At 35.0% G+C, this 18,884-nt stretch overlaps 1 protein-coding gene across 7 annotated transcripts in view; it reads right to left on the bottom strand.

The window, feature by feature from the left end:
* Nucleotides 1-10,116: 10,116 nt before the first annotated feature.
* Nucleotides 10,117-18,884, bottom strand: part of LOC107555879 (oxysterol-binding protein-related protein 8-like) — a 59,860-nt gene continuing 51,092 nt past the window's right edge. For 4 of the 7 annotated variants that reach the window (XM_016238796.1, XM_016238799.1, XM_016238800.1 and 1 more), the window contains 8 exons: nt 17,193-17,290; nt 16,900-16,989; nt 16,079-16,215; nt 14,849-15,034; nt 13,900-14,056; nt 12,604-12,706; nt 12,432-12,537; nt 10,117-11,797 (listed from right to left, as the gene is read on the bottom strand). In XM_016238796.1, coding sequence (XP_016094282.1) covers nt 11,665-11,797; nt 12,432-12,537; nt 12,604-12,706; nt 13,900-14,056; nt 14,849-15,034; nt 16,079-16,215; nt 16,900-16,989; nt 17,193-17,290 — 1,010 coding nt within the window. In that variant the 3' untranslated portion in view covers nt 10,117-11,664. Of the gene's footprint in view, nt 11,798-12,431; nt 12,538-12,603; nt 12,707-13,899; nt 14,057-14,848; nt 15,035-16,078; nt 16,216-16,899; nt 16,990-17,192; nt 17,291-18,884 lie in introns of those variants that run through there. The other 3 variants (XM_016238798.1, XM_016238801.1, XM_016238802.1) reach the window with 2 other exon arrangements.

Here is an 18,884-nt window from a genome sequence, read left to right as displayed (position 1 = left end):
TTGACTTTTGTTATTTTCAACTGGAGAAATCACGACTCGGTGACTCTTGAATGAATCAATCTTTTTTTTTTTTTATTAAAAAATGTACTGTACTGTTGTTTGTGAGGTAAATCTGAGGTAGGCCTATTAATGGGTATTTTGAGTTGAAGAATGGAGCATACTGTATATAAAAGTGCAAGAAAATAAGCGAAATAAACCTATGAATCGTTTCCTCGTTATTTTGAACTGAGGAAATTGAGAATGCATTACGCAATAGAGTTACCCACACTGAAAAAAATGATTCATTGAATTTGCTACATTTTTGTTTAGTGGTTGCAATCAATTTATTTTAGCTACATTTAAATAAACACATTTAGTTGAAAGTGTATTAAATGTAGCTAAAATAAAATTGTTTGCAACCACTAAACAAACATTTAGGAAATTCAATGAATCATTTTTTTCAGTGTGGGCATTGCTATTGCGTAATGGATAAAAAAAAAGTAGTATCTTTTTTTCCCCAGTGCAATCGCGAATGAATCATTCTCTGAGCCGATTCTTTTTAACCAACCTGTTGAATCGGTTCACACAACGGTTCATTTGCGAGTGGGAGCGATCCGATAGCAGATGTCCTCAAGCCGCAGCTGACTGATTCAGTGATTCATTCAGACTCATTGAACTGCTTTGGTTTGACTCAAGCCGAGAAATCGGACGATTTGATTAATGGAGCTAAAAGTAAGTTACTAACGTCACATTTTTGTAGGCCTTTTGCTTATTGTGAATGAAAATCATGTTTAGGTTGACTGTAAGTCGTTTGTGACTTAAATCTGAGGTATTAATGGGTATTTTGAGCAAAAGAATTGAGCATAGGCCATACAATTGCACAAAAAACTAAATGCTAAAAATAACTATAAAATAAAAGTCTAAAACATAGGCCTATATTAAAAACGTTTACACTAGCGTATATATGAGCTCAAATATAGCCTATTAAATGCCACAAAACTCCCATTTTGATATCATGAGGTCTTCCAGAGGTCTGCTCTGGATTTAATCAACAGGCCGTATAAGAGCTTGAACATGCTGAAGAATAAAAGTATTCAGAGTTTCTTTTTTTGTTTTAGGTGGGCAGAATGTGCAATATTGTGCGTTTCATCCGAGTTGCCCGTGGAGATTCGCTCTCTCTTGCCATCTTGTCTGTGCCAGCCAGAATCTGGCTCCTCTGAAGATTTCTCTTTATTTCGTTCACCCACTCTCTCTCTATTCCTAAGCAAACGGCGGGGGAGAGACAAACGTGAAGAGACACTGGAGAACTCCTTCACCTGCCTGCGTGAAGGTACAGAGAGTCACTGTCCTGCAGAGAAATGAACAAACCACACTAATTCACTCACAATGAAGCCCAGCATGCAGCTCGGAGAGAGAGAGCGAGAGAGTAGCAACGTGACTGATTCACAAGACCAGCAAAGAATAATCATTGCTCTTTTTTTGAATCAAAAAGATAACTTGAGTAATTTTTCGTCACGTTGAAATATAAATGTGAACACATGAGTGACGCTCGCCCATGTAAAAGTTGCCGTCATGAGGCAAATGAGGGTTTTTGAGTAGTTCTTGGGTGGTTATTATGATGTTTTGGGCTCTAGATATCACTCAGATCTCCTTTAAAAAGGGGGTTTTCTTTAAAAAGTTGAATACTTCCCAGCTAACAAAAATATGGAACATTTTGCTAACATTAAGTTATTTCAGAAACATTGTTTCTGAATGTTCTCTGAACGTTCAAAACTTCCAGTTTTTTAAAATGCTTTATAAAAGCTATTTCTTGGTTATGTGAACGTTACACAAGTCAAGTCAAGTTTATTTGTACAGCGCTTTTCACCATACAAATCATTGCAAAGCAACTTTACAGCAAATTAAGTTTCTACAATATTTAGTGGTAGCTTATCAGTGGTGACTGTCAGTTAATGTAAATATGGCAGAAATGTATGGAAAAATCAATGTAAGACGTAATCAAACAGACGATGAACACTATTAACAGCAATTATTATATGATGCAATCAAACTATCAAACATAAACATTCCATTTTATAATTTTGCAAAACATTATAAGAACATTACTTTTGAATGTTATCTGAACATTCTGAAACAAGTCGTAAAATTCAAAAAACATTAGATGAAAGTCCAACTAAAACATTTCAGAAAAAAAACGAAACATTTTATGACAATATTATTGTGCTAAAGTTTTGAGAATATTATTAAAAATGTTCTCAGAACGTTCTGGCAAGGTTCTCAAAGTTACGAACAAATGTTTTCTGGTCTTTAAGAACGCTCTCAAAACATTAGCACAATAACATTACTTATACACCATTCACGGAACATTTTATTTCTGAAATTTTTGAGTTGGACTAAACATTTTTGAATGTTAAATGTTAATCTTGCTTAAATGTTACTAGGTTCACAAAAACGTTCTGAGAACATTCAGAGGTAACGTTCACATAATGTTTGCAAAATTATAAAATGGAGTTTCCCCCTAACATTCGCATAACCAAGAAAAAAACGCCTTTAAATCATTTAAAAATCTGGACGTTTTGAACGTCTAGAGAAATAACCCTTTCATAACTTAACGTGAACGTTAGTAAAGCATTCGTAGAACATTTTTGGGAGATAACGTTGAACTAATATTAACATTATTGTTCATAACTTTTACAGAACCTTGTCAGAACGTTAGCCAAAGTACTGAGATAGTTCCCTGTTAGCTGCATGGGTTAGGAGAACGTTTGGCCACGAAAACATCGTTTCTGAATGTTCTCTGAATGATCTGAAAGTATTTAGATGGACAAGGTCAGATGGTTAGATGGACATTCAACTAAAACATTATAAATAATGATTTTGCGCTATTGTTTTGAGAACATTATTAAAGACCAGATAACTCTGAACAAACGTTCTATTGATGTTACAAGATGTTTGTTTCATTTCACTTTCATTAGCCACAGTTCTCCGAATGTTCTCTGTTAACTGAGGTGTTTGAATCCCTAACCCTGAGTATGATGCTAGAGCACTTTAGCGGAGAGCTCATGAGGCTGACAGGCGTGAATCCAGATGACTGAATCCAAATGCTTTAGTCACACATACTATTAAATGGAGCAAATGGATGACGGAAGCACATCTTGCTCGTTTCAACTTGGGCCACAGAGAGTAGGAAAGCGCAGTTGGCAGCTAATAATGACCTCATTTAGCAACTCATCCACTATTTATAACCATCACAAGAGCCCAGCGCTGTGAAAGCAAACAGTCTGAATATATGTGTGATAATCAGAGGCTGAAGCACACACTGCGTAGCGGTCAAACGTGTGCTATTGTGACAGACAGTCGTCTGAGCTAATGCTGTGTAAATCCCTGAGCTGAAAGAGAGCTCGGCCACAGCACTTCTTTTATCTGCTGCGATTCCAGCGAGAATAAAGCCTCTGCTGAGGCAGCACTCTCATGACGGCCGGGGCCATTCCTGGTTTTTAAAGAGACGCGTGTGTGTGTGTGTGTGTTCAGGGAGGGAGAATCCCTGCTAAAGTGCGTTCAGTGTCAGATAAAAGAGAAGAAACAGAAGAGGTCTGACCCTCTACTGGTGCAGACTGTAAGAGAAATGTCAGAAGGTCTGATCTGATCACAGATAGCTAGAAAAAAATAGTGATAATAGTGCAATATTAACCCTGTAAATCATGACATATTAAGTAATAGCCAGAAAAAAATCTCTCTCTTTTTTTAAATGGAACATCTTTTTGAGCCTTTGGACAAAAAAAATAAATACATTTGAAAAATGAATAAAAAAGAATATGAAAATTTAAAAATATATTAAATAGAAAACAAATGCATTATAAAAATTTAAACAAAATATTTAAATAATTAAAGTTTGCATATGTGTTTTTGTTGAGCAATTACAAGCTTTTATGGCTCCTATAGTCTGATATATGGAGGAAAAATAGCTCAATTTTATTCAGAGGCCCAAACTGAGCAAAACTATGCAATTTGGGGCAGATGCTAATATTAACATGGCCCAAAAGTGATGAAATTCTGATGCTTGTAATGTAAATCAATGAGACCTTTATAACAGTACAGCAGATACTTACATAACATGATCTAAATATCAGTGGTCACTCTATATCTGCAATAATATGTCTAAGTGAGATGAGATTGAAATGATCCACACATATAATGCAATGCAATCCAATGCTGACTGAGAGATGAAAAAATAAATGTTCTTGATGATTTGGAAGCTTGTGAAGATCATTCCTCCACTGAGAAACCAGTCCAGTAAGTGTTTAACTTGAAATATTACTAGTTATTCTTACATTTACTTTATAAAAATCAGCTTTGACAGCAAAAAGACACGTGAAGCACCAGCTGAAGGACGTTTGTAAAATTATACTAAAATACCTTTTACTTGATAAAAAAAACAACTCTAAAGCAGGGGTGCCCAAACTCGGTCCTGGAGGGCCAGTGTCCTGCAGAGTTTAGCTCCAACCCCAATTAAACACACCTGAAGCAGCTAATCAAGCTCTTATAGGCATACTAGAAACTTACCAGCAGGTGTGTTGAGGCAAGCTGGAGCTAAACTCTGCAGAACACTGGCCCTCCAGGACCGAGTTTGGGCACCCCTGCTCTAAACGATCAGTCAGACGGCAGAAGGCATGTAGTAGATCACGGTTTTTCAGCAAAAGTTTAATCAGAAAGATGTGTATCAAATATTCTAAAGTAGACTGATATCAGAGCAATGAGATGCCTTTAAGGTGCATAAAGTGTCTATTTGAAACCCAAATGAGATGATCAGGCTGAGCCTTTTTGTGTTCCAAATAAACTCAAATTACTGGTGTATTTTGCTCTGTTATGTAAAGCACATGACGGAGCTGCATGAGTGATGACCTGATTACGTAATAACATCGCTCTTCTCAGCGCGCTTGGCTCTATTTCTCCTCTGTTTCGTGTCTGTATGTCCTGCAGGATCAGACAAAAGCCCCAACATCTTGAGATACTGGCGGAGACGGTTTCTTAGCAACGCTAGAAAACACCGGACCTGAAGGAAACCCACTTATTCGACTATAGCATTAGATCCAGAGATGAGAGATCAACAGAACCGCACTGTCTCTCGCCTTGCTATTAATAATTGAGTGCAGATGAACTTTCAGCTCTGAGGAATCCACATTCAGCGCTCTTATTCACATTTCTGTCAGCCTGATAAAGAAAAACACACTGATTTTGCACAAACTCGGCACAGACCTGCCTGTTCTGACTGCACTGTATCGAAGGGACCGAGACACAGAGCCAAATTGTAATCTGTTACTGACTCCAAATTACATGACAAAAATTGTAGTTTCTAACATTACACATTTTAGGTAATATAGTCAGGCTACTTTTAGATTAGTTTTGACCTAACTTGTTTATCTCATTGATTTAAATTTTCATAATTTTGTACCATATTGATATAAAGAGTAAGAAAATATATTCTATTTGTTGTTATCAACAACTTGAAGTGCATTAAATATATATTATGTCAAGGTTTCCCAAACTGGTGTCTGTGAAGGAACTGCACGGGGTTTATGAGTTTAATGAAAAGCTAATAATTAATTCAATCATACACTTTTTCAACTAAAACAATTAATTTGAAAATAATCGAAATAAAACACTTACTGAAAAAATGAAATCTTTTATTTGTTTACCTGCATGCCATGTGACCGTAATCAACGTCAGAGAACCGTGAACATTCAAATGTCATACTACATTATTAAAATATTTATTTTAAATCTCAGCAAATAAAAATGTATTAGGTGATAGAGGATCAGATGACCAAAAAAAGTTGGTCAATTTGTGCATTTTAATGTGTTGTAAAGACTTACGCCTTCCAAAGTAATACATGGTAAAATAACCGACTGAGTGATCATTCAAATAAAAATGAATGTGTTCATCAGTATTGATGGAGGTTAAAGGTCCCAAATTGTCAAAACTGAAATTTCCTGGCTTTTTTTCACGATAACTGAGGTCTAGGTTGCTATTTAACTACCATATATATTTCAAAACAGTCAGTCCACAGTTAAATGCACACACTCTGCATAAAGTAGCTGTGATTTTTCACAAACCGTTGTGACTTCCATAAAAAGTTGACATCAGAACTACACAGTCACCGACTTCAGTCACCACCCCGAGCACCACCCACCGTCCCACTCTCCTTTAGCCAAACCCCCAGACAACATCACGTCCATGCTATTGCTGAGCAACAACAACACGGAAACATGTCGGAAAGGTTAACTTTAACCACGAAACCAGATCGGCCGACCTGTAACGTTACACTCTCACTCAAAGGATGGACGATCTGACAGGATTGTTACTATGAGGTACATCTAACTTGTATAGTAACACATCTCACCGTGTCTGTCTAGTCATGATGAAGATGTATATACATTTCATTTTCAGTTGGAAACTATTTTTCAGCTACATTATTGTTCCAGCCACAATTTATCACAACAATGTATATACAATTAACCTATGATGAAAATTACAGGCCTCTCTCATCTTTTTAAGTGGGAGAACTTGCACAATTGGTGGCTAACTAAATACTTTTTTCCCCCACTGTAGTCGTGAGATGCAAGAAACATAGACATATGGCAAGAAATCTGTAGACGCGCCATAACAACAAAAGACAATACTTTATTGAACCTTTTTCTGATAAGAAGTGTGCGATGCAAACGCGAGCATTTTTGACGATCGTTTCTGTCCAGTCTGCTCGTTTTATCGCGTTTAACCACAGCTGTTGTCGGTTTTTTGTCTGGCAGTGGCAGCAGATATGTGATCAAATTTCTAATTTGAGGCTGTATTACGTCGATTCTGGCACCCAACATCACAACAAGATGATATTTTAAGCTTCTTATGTAGCCGAATCTGTGCTGGTTTGAATGGGCCACCTCCAGTTTCCCCTTTGTTTTGCTGCCTCCAGCTAGCGCTGTGACGTCTGCTGACCCTAGTTACCTGTGGTTACCCTGGCCGTGCGTCACTCAGAAAACAACAGGCCAATCAGAAGAGAGACTCATGAATATTAATTAGACAGACCAAAATCAACCTGTTCTTAGCAGAGCTCCTGAGAGAGGAGCTGTAAAAATATACTGAGATGGTTTTTGGTACTTATACTTGTGACTTATAATATATATTCTTATATTCTTCAAGACTTAAAATAAAACTCCAGAAAGGGGTAAAATATGTGACCTTTAAACCTCAAATGCTGTTTAGCCACCTGACTAGTGACTGACCTCTGTGTGAATATCCACAGAACCGGAAGACTTTCTGAGTCTATGTAAGCGGCAGGCTATTTAGGAGAGGAAAATTTAAAAGATGAAAAAGAGGAATTAGGGAGAATCAAAAAATTGTTATTCTGTAAATAATATATAATCCCTAAGAAAGTAATTCTGATTACGAGTATTTAATATACTCTAATTACAAGTACTTAATTTGTGGAATCTGATTACATGTAATCAGTTAGCCAGCTCTGTCTAGACCACCTAACAACACCCTAGCAACCATTTAGAGAACCCTAGCAACCACCTGGCAAGGCTAAATACCCTTCAAATTTCAAATATCTACCCAAAGTGGCAGTCTAAAGTGATTTAGACAATCACCTGCCTGACTTTCACATGTTCAGTAAACAACAGCATCATTCAGTATTCAGCTTGAAATCAGGATCCACTTCACGCACTTGAACAATACCCTCAGAATGAACTAGAGTCACTCTCTCTGCGCACATTTCTCAAAGCAACACTTAATACACTTTCTAACCCAGTAATCGTCCTTTTGATTATTCATGAAAAATTGCAAAAACAGACCATGTTTCAATCAAACATTACCTAGGTTATTTGTGGTGTTTGCTAAGTCAAGCATATAGCTCAGTTTAATGATTCAAACAAACCTCTTAATAATTATGAAACACATAATTGCATAATCATGTGCCTTGTTAAAGATATTTAAATATAGATTTAGCTTATTCTTCAACGCTGAAGCAGGCTTATGGGCGAGACTTCCGGTTCATTAGCTGCTATAGAGAAATAACGAAAAAGGTGCAGTGAACGGTCAAACTGTTTGCACTACAAACCAGTGTGTTCATAATTAAGATAATACATTAAAATAATATGGTAAGAACCAGCAATTTGCAATATCAAGCTAAAAATAGCTGGAATTGGATGCAGACGGAGACCGGAAGCCAGATCCATAAAATCTACAAAGGGCTAGATATGAAGAGTTTATTTGCAATAACAGATAACTCTTAAGAGTTAATTTTTTATAAATCATGTTTTTATTGTGTTATCATGTTTTTGTGATAGTTAGCTGTATTTTATTTTAGTTATTATTATTTAATCAAAATAACCCAACTGCAGTTTGATATAAAAAAAACAAACATGATTTTTTAACCAGAGTTATCTGGTTTTGCAAATGAACTCTTCAAATGATCTCTTTTATCCTGCGACAGAAATACGCAATAAAAAGTTAGTAATAAAAACTAAAGACGTATTTTTTAAAATGACAAACACACAAAACAGTTACTAAAAACTTTAACCAAAATTAAAGTCAAAAATATAAAAATTAAATTGAATTCAAAATATCCGAGACTCCACCACCAACCAGTGCAAATAAAACCAGACTAGTGCTGTGTAACTACAGCAGGCCAACCTACAAACCTCCCAAAAACAACTAAATCTGACTTCACCATCAACCATAATGCCTTAAACAGAGAAGATTTTGCATAAGCGCATATTTACATCATATTAGTTTAATAGGATCCAAAACTGGGGACTAGAACTTAATGTTGTATAAATGATACTAAATGATATATATTTATAAATTATTATTATTATTTATTAGACTAGTGTTGTATTTGATTTGTTACTACTAAATACTTTATATGTATTATGTAACTATGTATTATATTCTAATACAATATTGTTGTTCGACGTAAGCAATGTAAATGTTTTCGTAATGCTAGGAACTCAATTGAAGTCTGTGAGCGCCCTCTGCTGGTTATTAGAGTAAATGCATCGAAAAGGACAGATTTTCTAGCACATTCCTGAAATCATCACAGAGTGAACATATCTGTCAATATCAGTTACACAAAACGGTATCATTAATGAAAGCCTTTAGTTCAAATTAAATTAAAAATTAAAAAAAAAAAATTAAACGATAACCATATTAAAAATATTTTCATGACTCTCATACTAACTTGAAATGGCCACAAATTATATTGTTTTGATACGTGGTCTATTATAATAAAAACATAAAAACCTTAAAATATATAAAACATAAAAAAATTCAAATGTATGACTCAAACTTAAAAGGTTCAAAATAAATGGTCTTTTATAGTAGAAAAAAAGATATTAAAATATTTTTAAGGCTCTGTATAACCTAAAAGCACCACACATTGCTTTATGTTTTCAATAAATGGCCTATTATAATAGAAAATATATTATTAAAGTATTTTATGTCTCTGTAACTTAAAAGGTACACAATTTTAGTTTTTAATAAATTGTTATAAAACTCAAAACTTTACAATTGAACAGAATTATTAGACTGTGCTAAGATATTTAACACAATTTTAATATTTGTAAACGTTTAAATTATACTAGTTAGCACATCAACTATGAAATAAATATTACAAATTATTATTAATAATAATAATAAAAGTATAATAAAAACAAACTAAATAAAATAATACTCGTACTAGAAAAAATGAGTGTAAAAATTAAAAAAAAAAAAAAATTTGAATTCATAAGCCTTAAATAAAGTTAATGAAAAATAACAAAATAAAATATAAATACAATAAAAAGTAAAACATAAAATAAAAAAGAAATACACTGAAACTAAAATAAAAAAATTGTGTGAAAAACAAAACATAAAATTAAAGGGATAAAAATAAAAACTAAATTAAAAAGTCAAACAGTCCTGACACAATAACATAAATCAATACTGGCACGTGCAAAGAAAGGAGAAGCAGGAGTTCAGTCTTTTTCATTTATTTGACAGGTGACAATAAACTTACAGGAAGTTATTTCTGTATTACAAATAAAGCATCATCTGTACATAGAGACAGCTGCAGGAAACAAAAACAAAACCAACAAAGATCAACTGGAGTAAAAACGCTTTAAAAAGAGCCTGGGGCAAAAAAAAAGAAAGAAAGAAAAAGAAACCGATCTAGAAGCATGAAGACGAACACTGAACGCGATGCATGTGGAGTTTGATCCCTGGTTCAGTGGCAGACGCACGGCTAAAGACACGCAGATCTATGGCAGCGTCGAGCTCCAGGACGAATCGAAAACACCGAGCCACAAACATCTAAATATGGCACATTCACTCGAAGTGAGAAAGAAAGACAAACCGTGGTAGGAGTTCAACAGTCGGCCTCAAACTCCGGCTGCAAGACCCGCTTGGAAAGGCACGTGGTTTTTTAATTGTTATTGTCGACGTGAGCACATTCAAACATCTGATTGGACGCTGTGTGTGCGAACGAATGCTTGCAGAACAAAGACACGTGGGCTATGGGTCACGGCGTTTCTCTAGAAGTACAAAAGGAAATCAGTTCTATACTATATACAGATGTGACGTTTACACTCTAATCTACTCTCAGACTATTTGGCTTGTTAATCGTACATCTAGTCTGATGTAACAGTGGCAGACGAGAGTCAAGCAACTACAAAAGTACGCAACAGTATTTCCTGCTACAGGTTTACTACGCCTAGATCTACGGTTTCCTCAGAGTAATATTAAATGTGACGCTCGCTATACTGTACACGCTTCGCTATCGTTCAAATAAATTAAACATTATTACCTTCAAACACGTATGAAATGCAGGATCCACATACTGTGCTGTTCAAATTAAGATTCATAGTGAAATTGTTCCCGGAAACAGTTTTAAATAATACAAAATGTGACCTCAACTCCAAACATCCTTCATTCATTTAATTAAAAAAATACATAAAATACAAGTAACATCAGAAATATTGAACCCTTTTAAGTTTTATATGTGAGTGAGACTTGGGAAAAATGTCCAGGTTGTGTTTCATTCCCCGAAAAATATAAAGAAATCAAAATATTTTCGTTTTTGGACAGCATTTCCATATTCTCATTACTATAACGTGTCGGTAAAATTGTATTTAAATCAGGCAGTGCATTGAATACTATTAAGTACAAATACTAATAAAAATTCATCATATTTTTTTGGATAACAGATTTGTTTTGCACTTTAGTCATGAGAATCTCAGGTGAAATGTGCTTATTTGTCATGAAAATAACATCATAATGCAAGATATGTAGAACAGGGTTTTTGTTAGGTAAAATACATATTTTTCCTAATTTTAAGGGGGAAAAAATGACCTAGATTTTATAATAATTAGTTTGTATATCGACAGGTGTCCTCCGCTACAGCAGGGGGCGCTGATAAAAATGAATAAAATTAAATAAAACAATGGTCTAAATGGTTAAGAGGCTGATGAGATTTCCTCGTTTTGAAGAATACAAGTAAACAGTCATTTCTAAAACATCCCACAATGCACTTCAGTCCAATATTGGCCGTCCTTTCGCAGCGATCGCAACACAAATCCATAAAAAACGAAACCGTCTGTCGCGAGGCAATACTGACTGAAGGATGGAGTGAGGCTTCTGGGTCATTCTCGACCGTTACTTAAAGATGAAGTTGAGAAGGACCTGGAGGAAGATGAGGAAGAGGATGATGGCCACGTCTCTATGCCTCAGGAATGAGCTTTCCGTTGACGACTGACTCGCCACTCGACTCCTCAAAGCGTTGACGCTCCTAGACTCCCGTGACCAGACAAACCAAAGTTAATATTGTCTTTTTCAAGTGTTTATTGATACATTTTTTATATAATAATTAGAGATGTAACAAAATCAAAATCTCACGATACGATAATATTGCGATATGAAGTCCATGATGCGATATTTATCACGGTGTTTAAAAAAAGACAAATTAAGGATTGGGGGGAAAAAATTATTTTGTACATTTTAAAGTTAAATTATTCCAATGCACTTTGAGAGTTAAAAATTAAGAGCTCCAACCCATGATCTTAACCTAGAAAACTAAAGTCAGAAAAAAATAATTGAATTGATTTACCTGAACTTTAAAGGGGACTCAACCCTCTTTTTACTTTTTCTTTTGATGAAGGGATTAAGCCATATTGTGCTTTCAGTTATAGTTAGTTTGACAGATGCTGTGCCAAAGCATAATGGCCCAAAACATAACTTTAAAGAACTTTTATGTAAGAATAAGAAGTAAATATATTTTAAAAACTACACTTTTTGCCCAGAAGACCTATCGTTTCATATTGTCGTGTGACCACGATAATATCGAGACTATCACGATATTGATAATATCGTTACATCCCTAAAAATAATAAGTTTATTAAGTATGAGGTGAGCAGGCGTTTCACCTGTTAATGTCTTCCTGGGTTTGTCTGATCGACTCAATGGCACTTTGGATTTCACTCAGATCTGTTCCTTTCTTTCTGAGGCGGCTGTTGTGTTTGCTCTTGTGCCCTGAATGAAAGATCATGATGAGCTTCTGGAGTGTTATTAGCATGTCTATGTGTGTGTTTGACGTACTCTCGCTGCCTGAAGAGTCCTGGCGGTCCGGCTCCGGAGACGAGCAGCCACTTTCTGGACTTTTAGGTTTGTCACTCTTATGTTTCCGCTTTTGTCCCGTCACCTAATCAAACACACACGCCGTCAAGAGCAGGACATTCACATGTTTTAGTCTTTATGTTATGGTTAAGACTGAAAGTCTGAATTGTGTATGTGATTCGCAGGCATTTTTGAAAGGCTTCAAACAGGGTCCAAAATGAACTTTTTTCCACATCTGCCAATGGCAATGAGGCAAGAACAACTTTACCAACCATACATATGAAATACTGGCCATGAAGCTGTATATTGGGTTCAAAAAAGACTATTATCCCTATAATAATGCAATTATTGAGCAGTTTTTCCTCTTGTATATTTTTGTCACTAGCTTTGTTTTCATCTAAGTTGCAAATTTGATTTCTAATTTTTTTAATTATTAGATTAATTATTTATTTAAAAGCAAATTCAATTTTTAGTCATTTCTGTTATTAAATGTATTTATTTAAATCTTAAATTAATCTTAAATATTAAATTAAATATTTTTTAAATGCAAATGTAATTTCAAATAATTTTTATTTATTTTTAAATGTGTTATTTAGATGCATATTTAATCTCTACTTATTTTTATTGCATTCATTTATTTAAATGTAAATACAATTTCTGATCTTTTTATTATTACATTTATTATTTGTTTGAATGCAAATTTAATTTCCATTTTTATTATTTAACATTTAATTTACATTTTTATATTTACATTTTACATTTTTATATGATATCCTAAGAAAGAATTTATTTTAGTTTTTTATTACATTTATTATTATTAATTTCTAATAATTTATTAATTTTTTACATTTGTTACTGAAAGGCAAATATCATTTTGAACCTTTTTATTATTTATTAAAATCTTTCAGAATACCACTAAAAATATTGTGAATAAAGCAACGTTTCCACATACAAAGATTCACAAACCAATGTTAATTTTGGACCCTAGTTGCAAAGAAGCACGCCTGATGCAACCAAAAAAACAAACAAAGATCACACAGGCATGCATGCAAAAGTCACTTGCAAATGCCAAAGAGCACAAAGAAAAAACAAAAGCTGAAAATGAGACAGCGGTCATGTGACCAGGTCAGGCAGCAGATGATTGGTTGCTTTGCAGAATGCTGATTGGTTGGTTGAAGAATGGACAGAGAGCGCAGGCAGCGGCAGGCGGTGATGAGATGGAAGCAGAGAGAGGGATTGTGGGTAGAACGAGGGAGGGGTGGGGACAGAAGGACGTACCTGGCTCAGGTAATTGTCCCTCCGGGAACCCTGCTGGGTACTGAGACTAACTACACTGGCTGAACGTACCATAGGCGTCCTGTGGCGCACTTTGGTCTGAATACAGCCGTCTTTCTCGAACTGAATCAGATCATTGAGCGGATCCCACGGACGAGTGCTAGGACACAGAGAAACACACCGTCCTCACACTAAACAATGCACTTCCTGTCCAGCAGGGGGCAGCAGGTGTTAACCCTGCTTCACACATACTCCGTCTGCAGTGCATATGCGGTGCATATTTTTTTCGCACCCATGTTAATGGATTATTCAAAAATAATTAAAGCCTACTATGTTTCACAGTCAACACATTTGGCTTTTTGGCTAGGTTTGGACCACAAAACCAGTCATAAGGGTGAATTTTGTGAAATTGAGATTTATACATAATATATAAATAAGCTTTCCATTGATGTATGGTTTGTTAGGATAGGACAATAGCTGGCCGAGATACAACTATTTGAAAATCTGGAATCTAAGGGTGCAAAAAAACTTTAAAAAAAAAAGAGTAAATCACCTTTAGAGTTGTCCAAATGAAGTTCTTAGCAATGCATATTACTCATCAAAAATGAAGTTTTTATACATTTACGGTAGGAAATTTACAAAATATCTTCATGGAACATGATCTTTACTTAATATCCTAAGAATTTTTGGCATTAAAAAAAATGGCTAATTTTGACCAATATAGTGTATTGTTGGCTGTTGCTACAAATATACCTTATGACTGGTTTTGTGCTCCAGGGTCACAAAGGTTGTGTTTGTGGCAAACAGCTGCGGATCAGGAGCAGACTGCAAACTCGTCCGGTGTGAAAGCACAATGAATCCGTGCTGCTTCTGCACAGCATACATAACACACACTGACTGCATACACACTGCAGAAGGAGTATTGTGAAATGAGCAGGCAGGCGTGACTTACTCGGCATAGCGGTAATGCCACTCTCCGGTGACCGGGTCCTGCTCGAACAGAGCGGGCATCCACTCCTCACACTTGGCCTTGCGCTCGCGTGCCGCCTTCCTCTGAGCCTCCTCCAGGATGAACTTCTCATTGGTCGCCTCTGTCTGATCCTTGTTATTGATGGCCCGTGTCACATGTTGCCACAGCCTGAAGATGACACAGAAACACTTCTGAAAATGTGTTCATTTTCCTAATTAGGTGTTATTTCTCTTGTTACCGAGCGTTAATGATCACTCAGAGCCCTATTAAATCCCTTTGTTTTTTCAAATTCTGTTTCAGTTTTTCTAGATTGTTTTAATCTGTTTTAGTAGATTTGATTTAAAATTATTTTTTTAACATAAAATACATTTTCACGATACCTTTTTTTCAGTTTTTATTTTTTTCTGGATTACATTTTAATTGAATAATATAATAATATATTATTAATTTTAAACAATAATTAAAGATTTAATAATTTAAAAATATTAAAATAATCTTTTAGGATTTTGTTTAATGTTTCTGGATTTCCATTTCTTTCTTGTTTTCTGTTTACATTTTTCTGGATTCCATTTGAATTATAATTTAAAAAATATATAAAATCATATTTCTAGATTTCTTTTTAATGGTTATATGAAACGTTAGTATTTAAAAAGCATGTCTAACTGATTTAATTTTTCCCAAATTCTGTGTTTTCCTTTTTATTTTTCTGGATTTTATTAAACCGATTTAATGGTTTAATAAAATATTAATAATCAAAATCATGTCTAATCAAGTGAATTCATAAAGCTCAAATAATTTAATCATTTATTAAAACTTTGAGAATAATAGGGCCCAATGAAATGTATTCAGAGATTCTGTGATGTCTGTTTTATTTTTTCCTGGATTTTTGATTTAATACAAATGTAATAAAAACTGAATGCATAAAACCATGAACAATTTAATTAATTAAAAAAACATTTATTATTTCCTTTCATTTTTAGAATTAAAGCATGGATGAAAAATTTAAGTTTGAACAATTGCATTCTTATTTTTAGTAGTAGTATTTTTGCAGTTTAATAGTATTTTTATGGATTAATATTCACAGACACTAGTCCATTTCACAATCTGATTCATTATACAGCCCTACTTTTGATTTATTCATCAAAAATGGCCCAATTCCCATGACATTTGAGGTTTTCTGCACTGTGTAAATGAGGTGACGAGCATGGTTACCTCTCGGACTCGAACTCGCCCTGTTCTTCAGGAGGGACGTTACAGCGGATCAGACGGTTCTGCCTCAGCTCCGGCGTTGGGTTCCAGAACGTCTCCATCTCACCCGTCTTCTTATCATTGATGAAGACTTCACTGTCCTGTAAAACAAGGTCAAGGTCAAGTTTATTTATATAGCACCTTAAAAGCAACGAGTGCTGACCAAGGCGCTGCACAGCCAAAACATCCGAAATATCAACTAACAAAAGCATTAAGACAATATAAAATTTGAAATCATTAAATAATACAATAAGTAATGCAAAACATCACCAAACAAAACAAAAGCCTGAGAAAAAAGATATGTTTTAAGAGATGATTTAAAAGAAGATAACGTAGGGGATGACCTGATGGATAAAGGCTGAGAAAGCTCTGTTCACTTTAGATTTTAAATGAGATTTTGGGACAATCAATAACTTCTGAGAAGACGATCTAAGCGTTCTGACAGGAGAATAGAAATGGAGAAGATCTGAAATGTAAATTGGGGCAAGACCATGAAGTGCTTTAGATACAAAAACTAAAACCTTAAAATCAACTCTGAATTTAACAGGTAACCAGTGAAGTGAAACTAACATGGGTAATATGCACCCTCTTTTTTTAAAACACACACACACACACACACAAACACACCACACACACACACACACACACACACACCTGACCTCTAAAAGACATCTACGAAACTTAGTTTCAGGTCCAAATACAATTAGATCTGCTTAAAAATAGTCTTGCATTGCCTGATGTGATTTTTATGTGCAGATGGTCTGGTTTTTGACTATTATACTCACCCAGTGCCCCTCAAGTGTCGCCAGCACCTCCTTCCCGAGCTTGATCTTCCCGCTGATCTGATTCACGCTATCACTGCTGCCGAGGAACGGCTGATGGACAGGGAAATTTCAGTCACACCACTGAATCGAGTCACATGAAGCATCGCTCATTTGTGGATGTTGTGCCGTTATCAGTGAGGCATTTGGTTTGTAACGGATGTGATGTGTGTGGCCTTTCTGTCGGCGCCCCACTGTTCTTCTGAATGTCACAAAAGCTTGAAAACACCCTGACATGAGTGTATAAACACACACACCTTGAGTCTGAACTCCAGCTGAGCGCTGTAGCCCGTCTTCTCACAGGCGATGGACACCTGACCGCCCAACTCCAGAGTCATAGTCCCGTACAGGATACCTGAGACACACACACACACAGCATGTGTGTTAATCTGTGGTGTATCTGAGTGTTAGTGAATACACCTGTGTGTGTGTAAGTTATTTTATTTGCACATGCTCTCTTATAAAATTTTCTTACAACAACGCACAAATCACTGGACAGACAGATGTTAAAACATGATGCTCGCTAAGCTAGACCTTAGTCTTCAAGAGATGGGTCTTTGGTAACACTTTATATTAACAATTAGACATTAACAAGATTAACAGATCAAAAGTGAAAAAAATTTAGGGAAAAAAACTATTAAATATGTAATCACAAAGAGTGAAAAATTTAAGGGGGTCTGAATACTTTCCGTACCCACTGTATATATATTTAGAAATCATAGAAATCATTTCTAATTCTTAATCATATAGATGTTATATAAATAATCATTATATAAAAACTAGGGATGCACCGATACCACTTTTTCCAGTACTCGCCCGATACCGATACTTTTATTTTTGGTACTTGCCGATACCGAGTACCGATACCAATATTTTTATTGCATTTGTAAATTTTTTTAAATATTGGGTACAGAAACCAAAAGAGTATGTATAATGTTAGTTGGTTAACTTAATTTATCAAATAGATACAGTCAAACCAAAATTTATTCAGACACCTTCAACATTTCTCACATTATCACAGTTTATTCGCTATAGTTTAGAAAATGATAATAAAATATGACAAGAACTCAGAGTTAAACCGTGTCAGAACAAATTCAGCTTGATAATGTCAGATAACTTTGATAGAAAGGTATGTAATGGATTACAATAAACCAAAAATTATTCATACAGCTGTCAATATTTACACAACTATCAATACTTTGTCGGGTGACCCTTAGCCTTAATGACAGCCTGTAGTCTCCTGGGCATGCTGTCACCCAGCTTCATGCAAACCTCAACTTCAATGTTTTTTCCCAGACTCGGTCTGAATAATTTTTGGTCCCAAATTTGTATTAATTTTACTGGTAGTCCACTGTATGAAGAATATTTGGGTATAATATATCAGTTTAGTTTATTTTGCTATCCTCACTTTACATAAATGAACTGTAGTGTCCTGCACCCACTAGTAAAAAAATATCAAACATTATATCTGGTTTCTGAATAATTTTTGGTTTGACTGTATATCTTTCTGTTATTTTCACACTTAATTATGCCCATTAAAATGTATTTTACAAGTTTTTATTACTTTCACTGTTAATTTTTTTTCTCTCTATGGTAGCCTTCATCTTCTTTAATTTAATAGCATTAGAGCAGCGGCTTAGTACTGTAATCACGCGATTTGCTGTAAAAATGCAGGGAACCACTCGCTATAAATCTCCCAACTGTGATATTTTCATAAATAGAAGTCGTGTTTTTTTCATTTGAAACGTGCAGCGATTTATTTTCCAAAGCCACTCATATAATGCAGAAACACTCAAGCAAGCAAAACACTTTGTACTGGTGCAGAATGAGAGGGACAAGTACAGTACAGCCTAGCGCATTTCACACCAGCTGTTAGTTTCACTTTCGCCAGAAAGGGTGAAAATAAATGATGTTTATAGTGAATGCCCCTATAAATTGTCTTATATTTA

The sequence above is a fragment of the Sinocyclocheilus grahami genome, unplaced genomic scaffold, assembly GCF_001515645.1.
Source record: "Sinocyclocheilus grahami isolate Dianchi unplaced genomic scaffold, SAMN03320097.WGS_v1.1 scaffold548.1, whole genome shotgun sequence".
NCBI classification, from domain to species: Eukaryota; Metazoa; Chordata; class Actinopteri; order Cypriniformes; family Cyprinidae; genus Sinocyclocheilus; species Sinocyclocheilus grahami.
The sequence above is the reverse complement of the archived record's forward strand: the minus strand, read 5'-3'. Positions and strand labels throughout refer to the sequence as shown.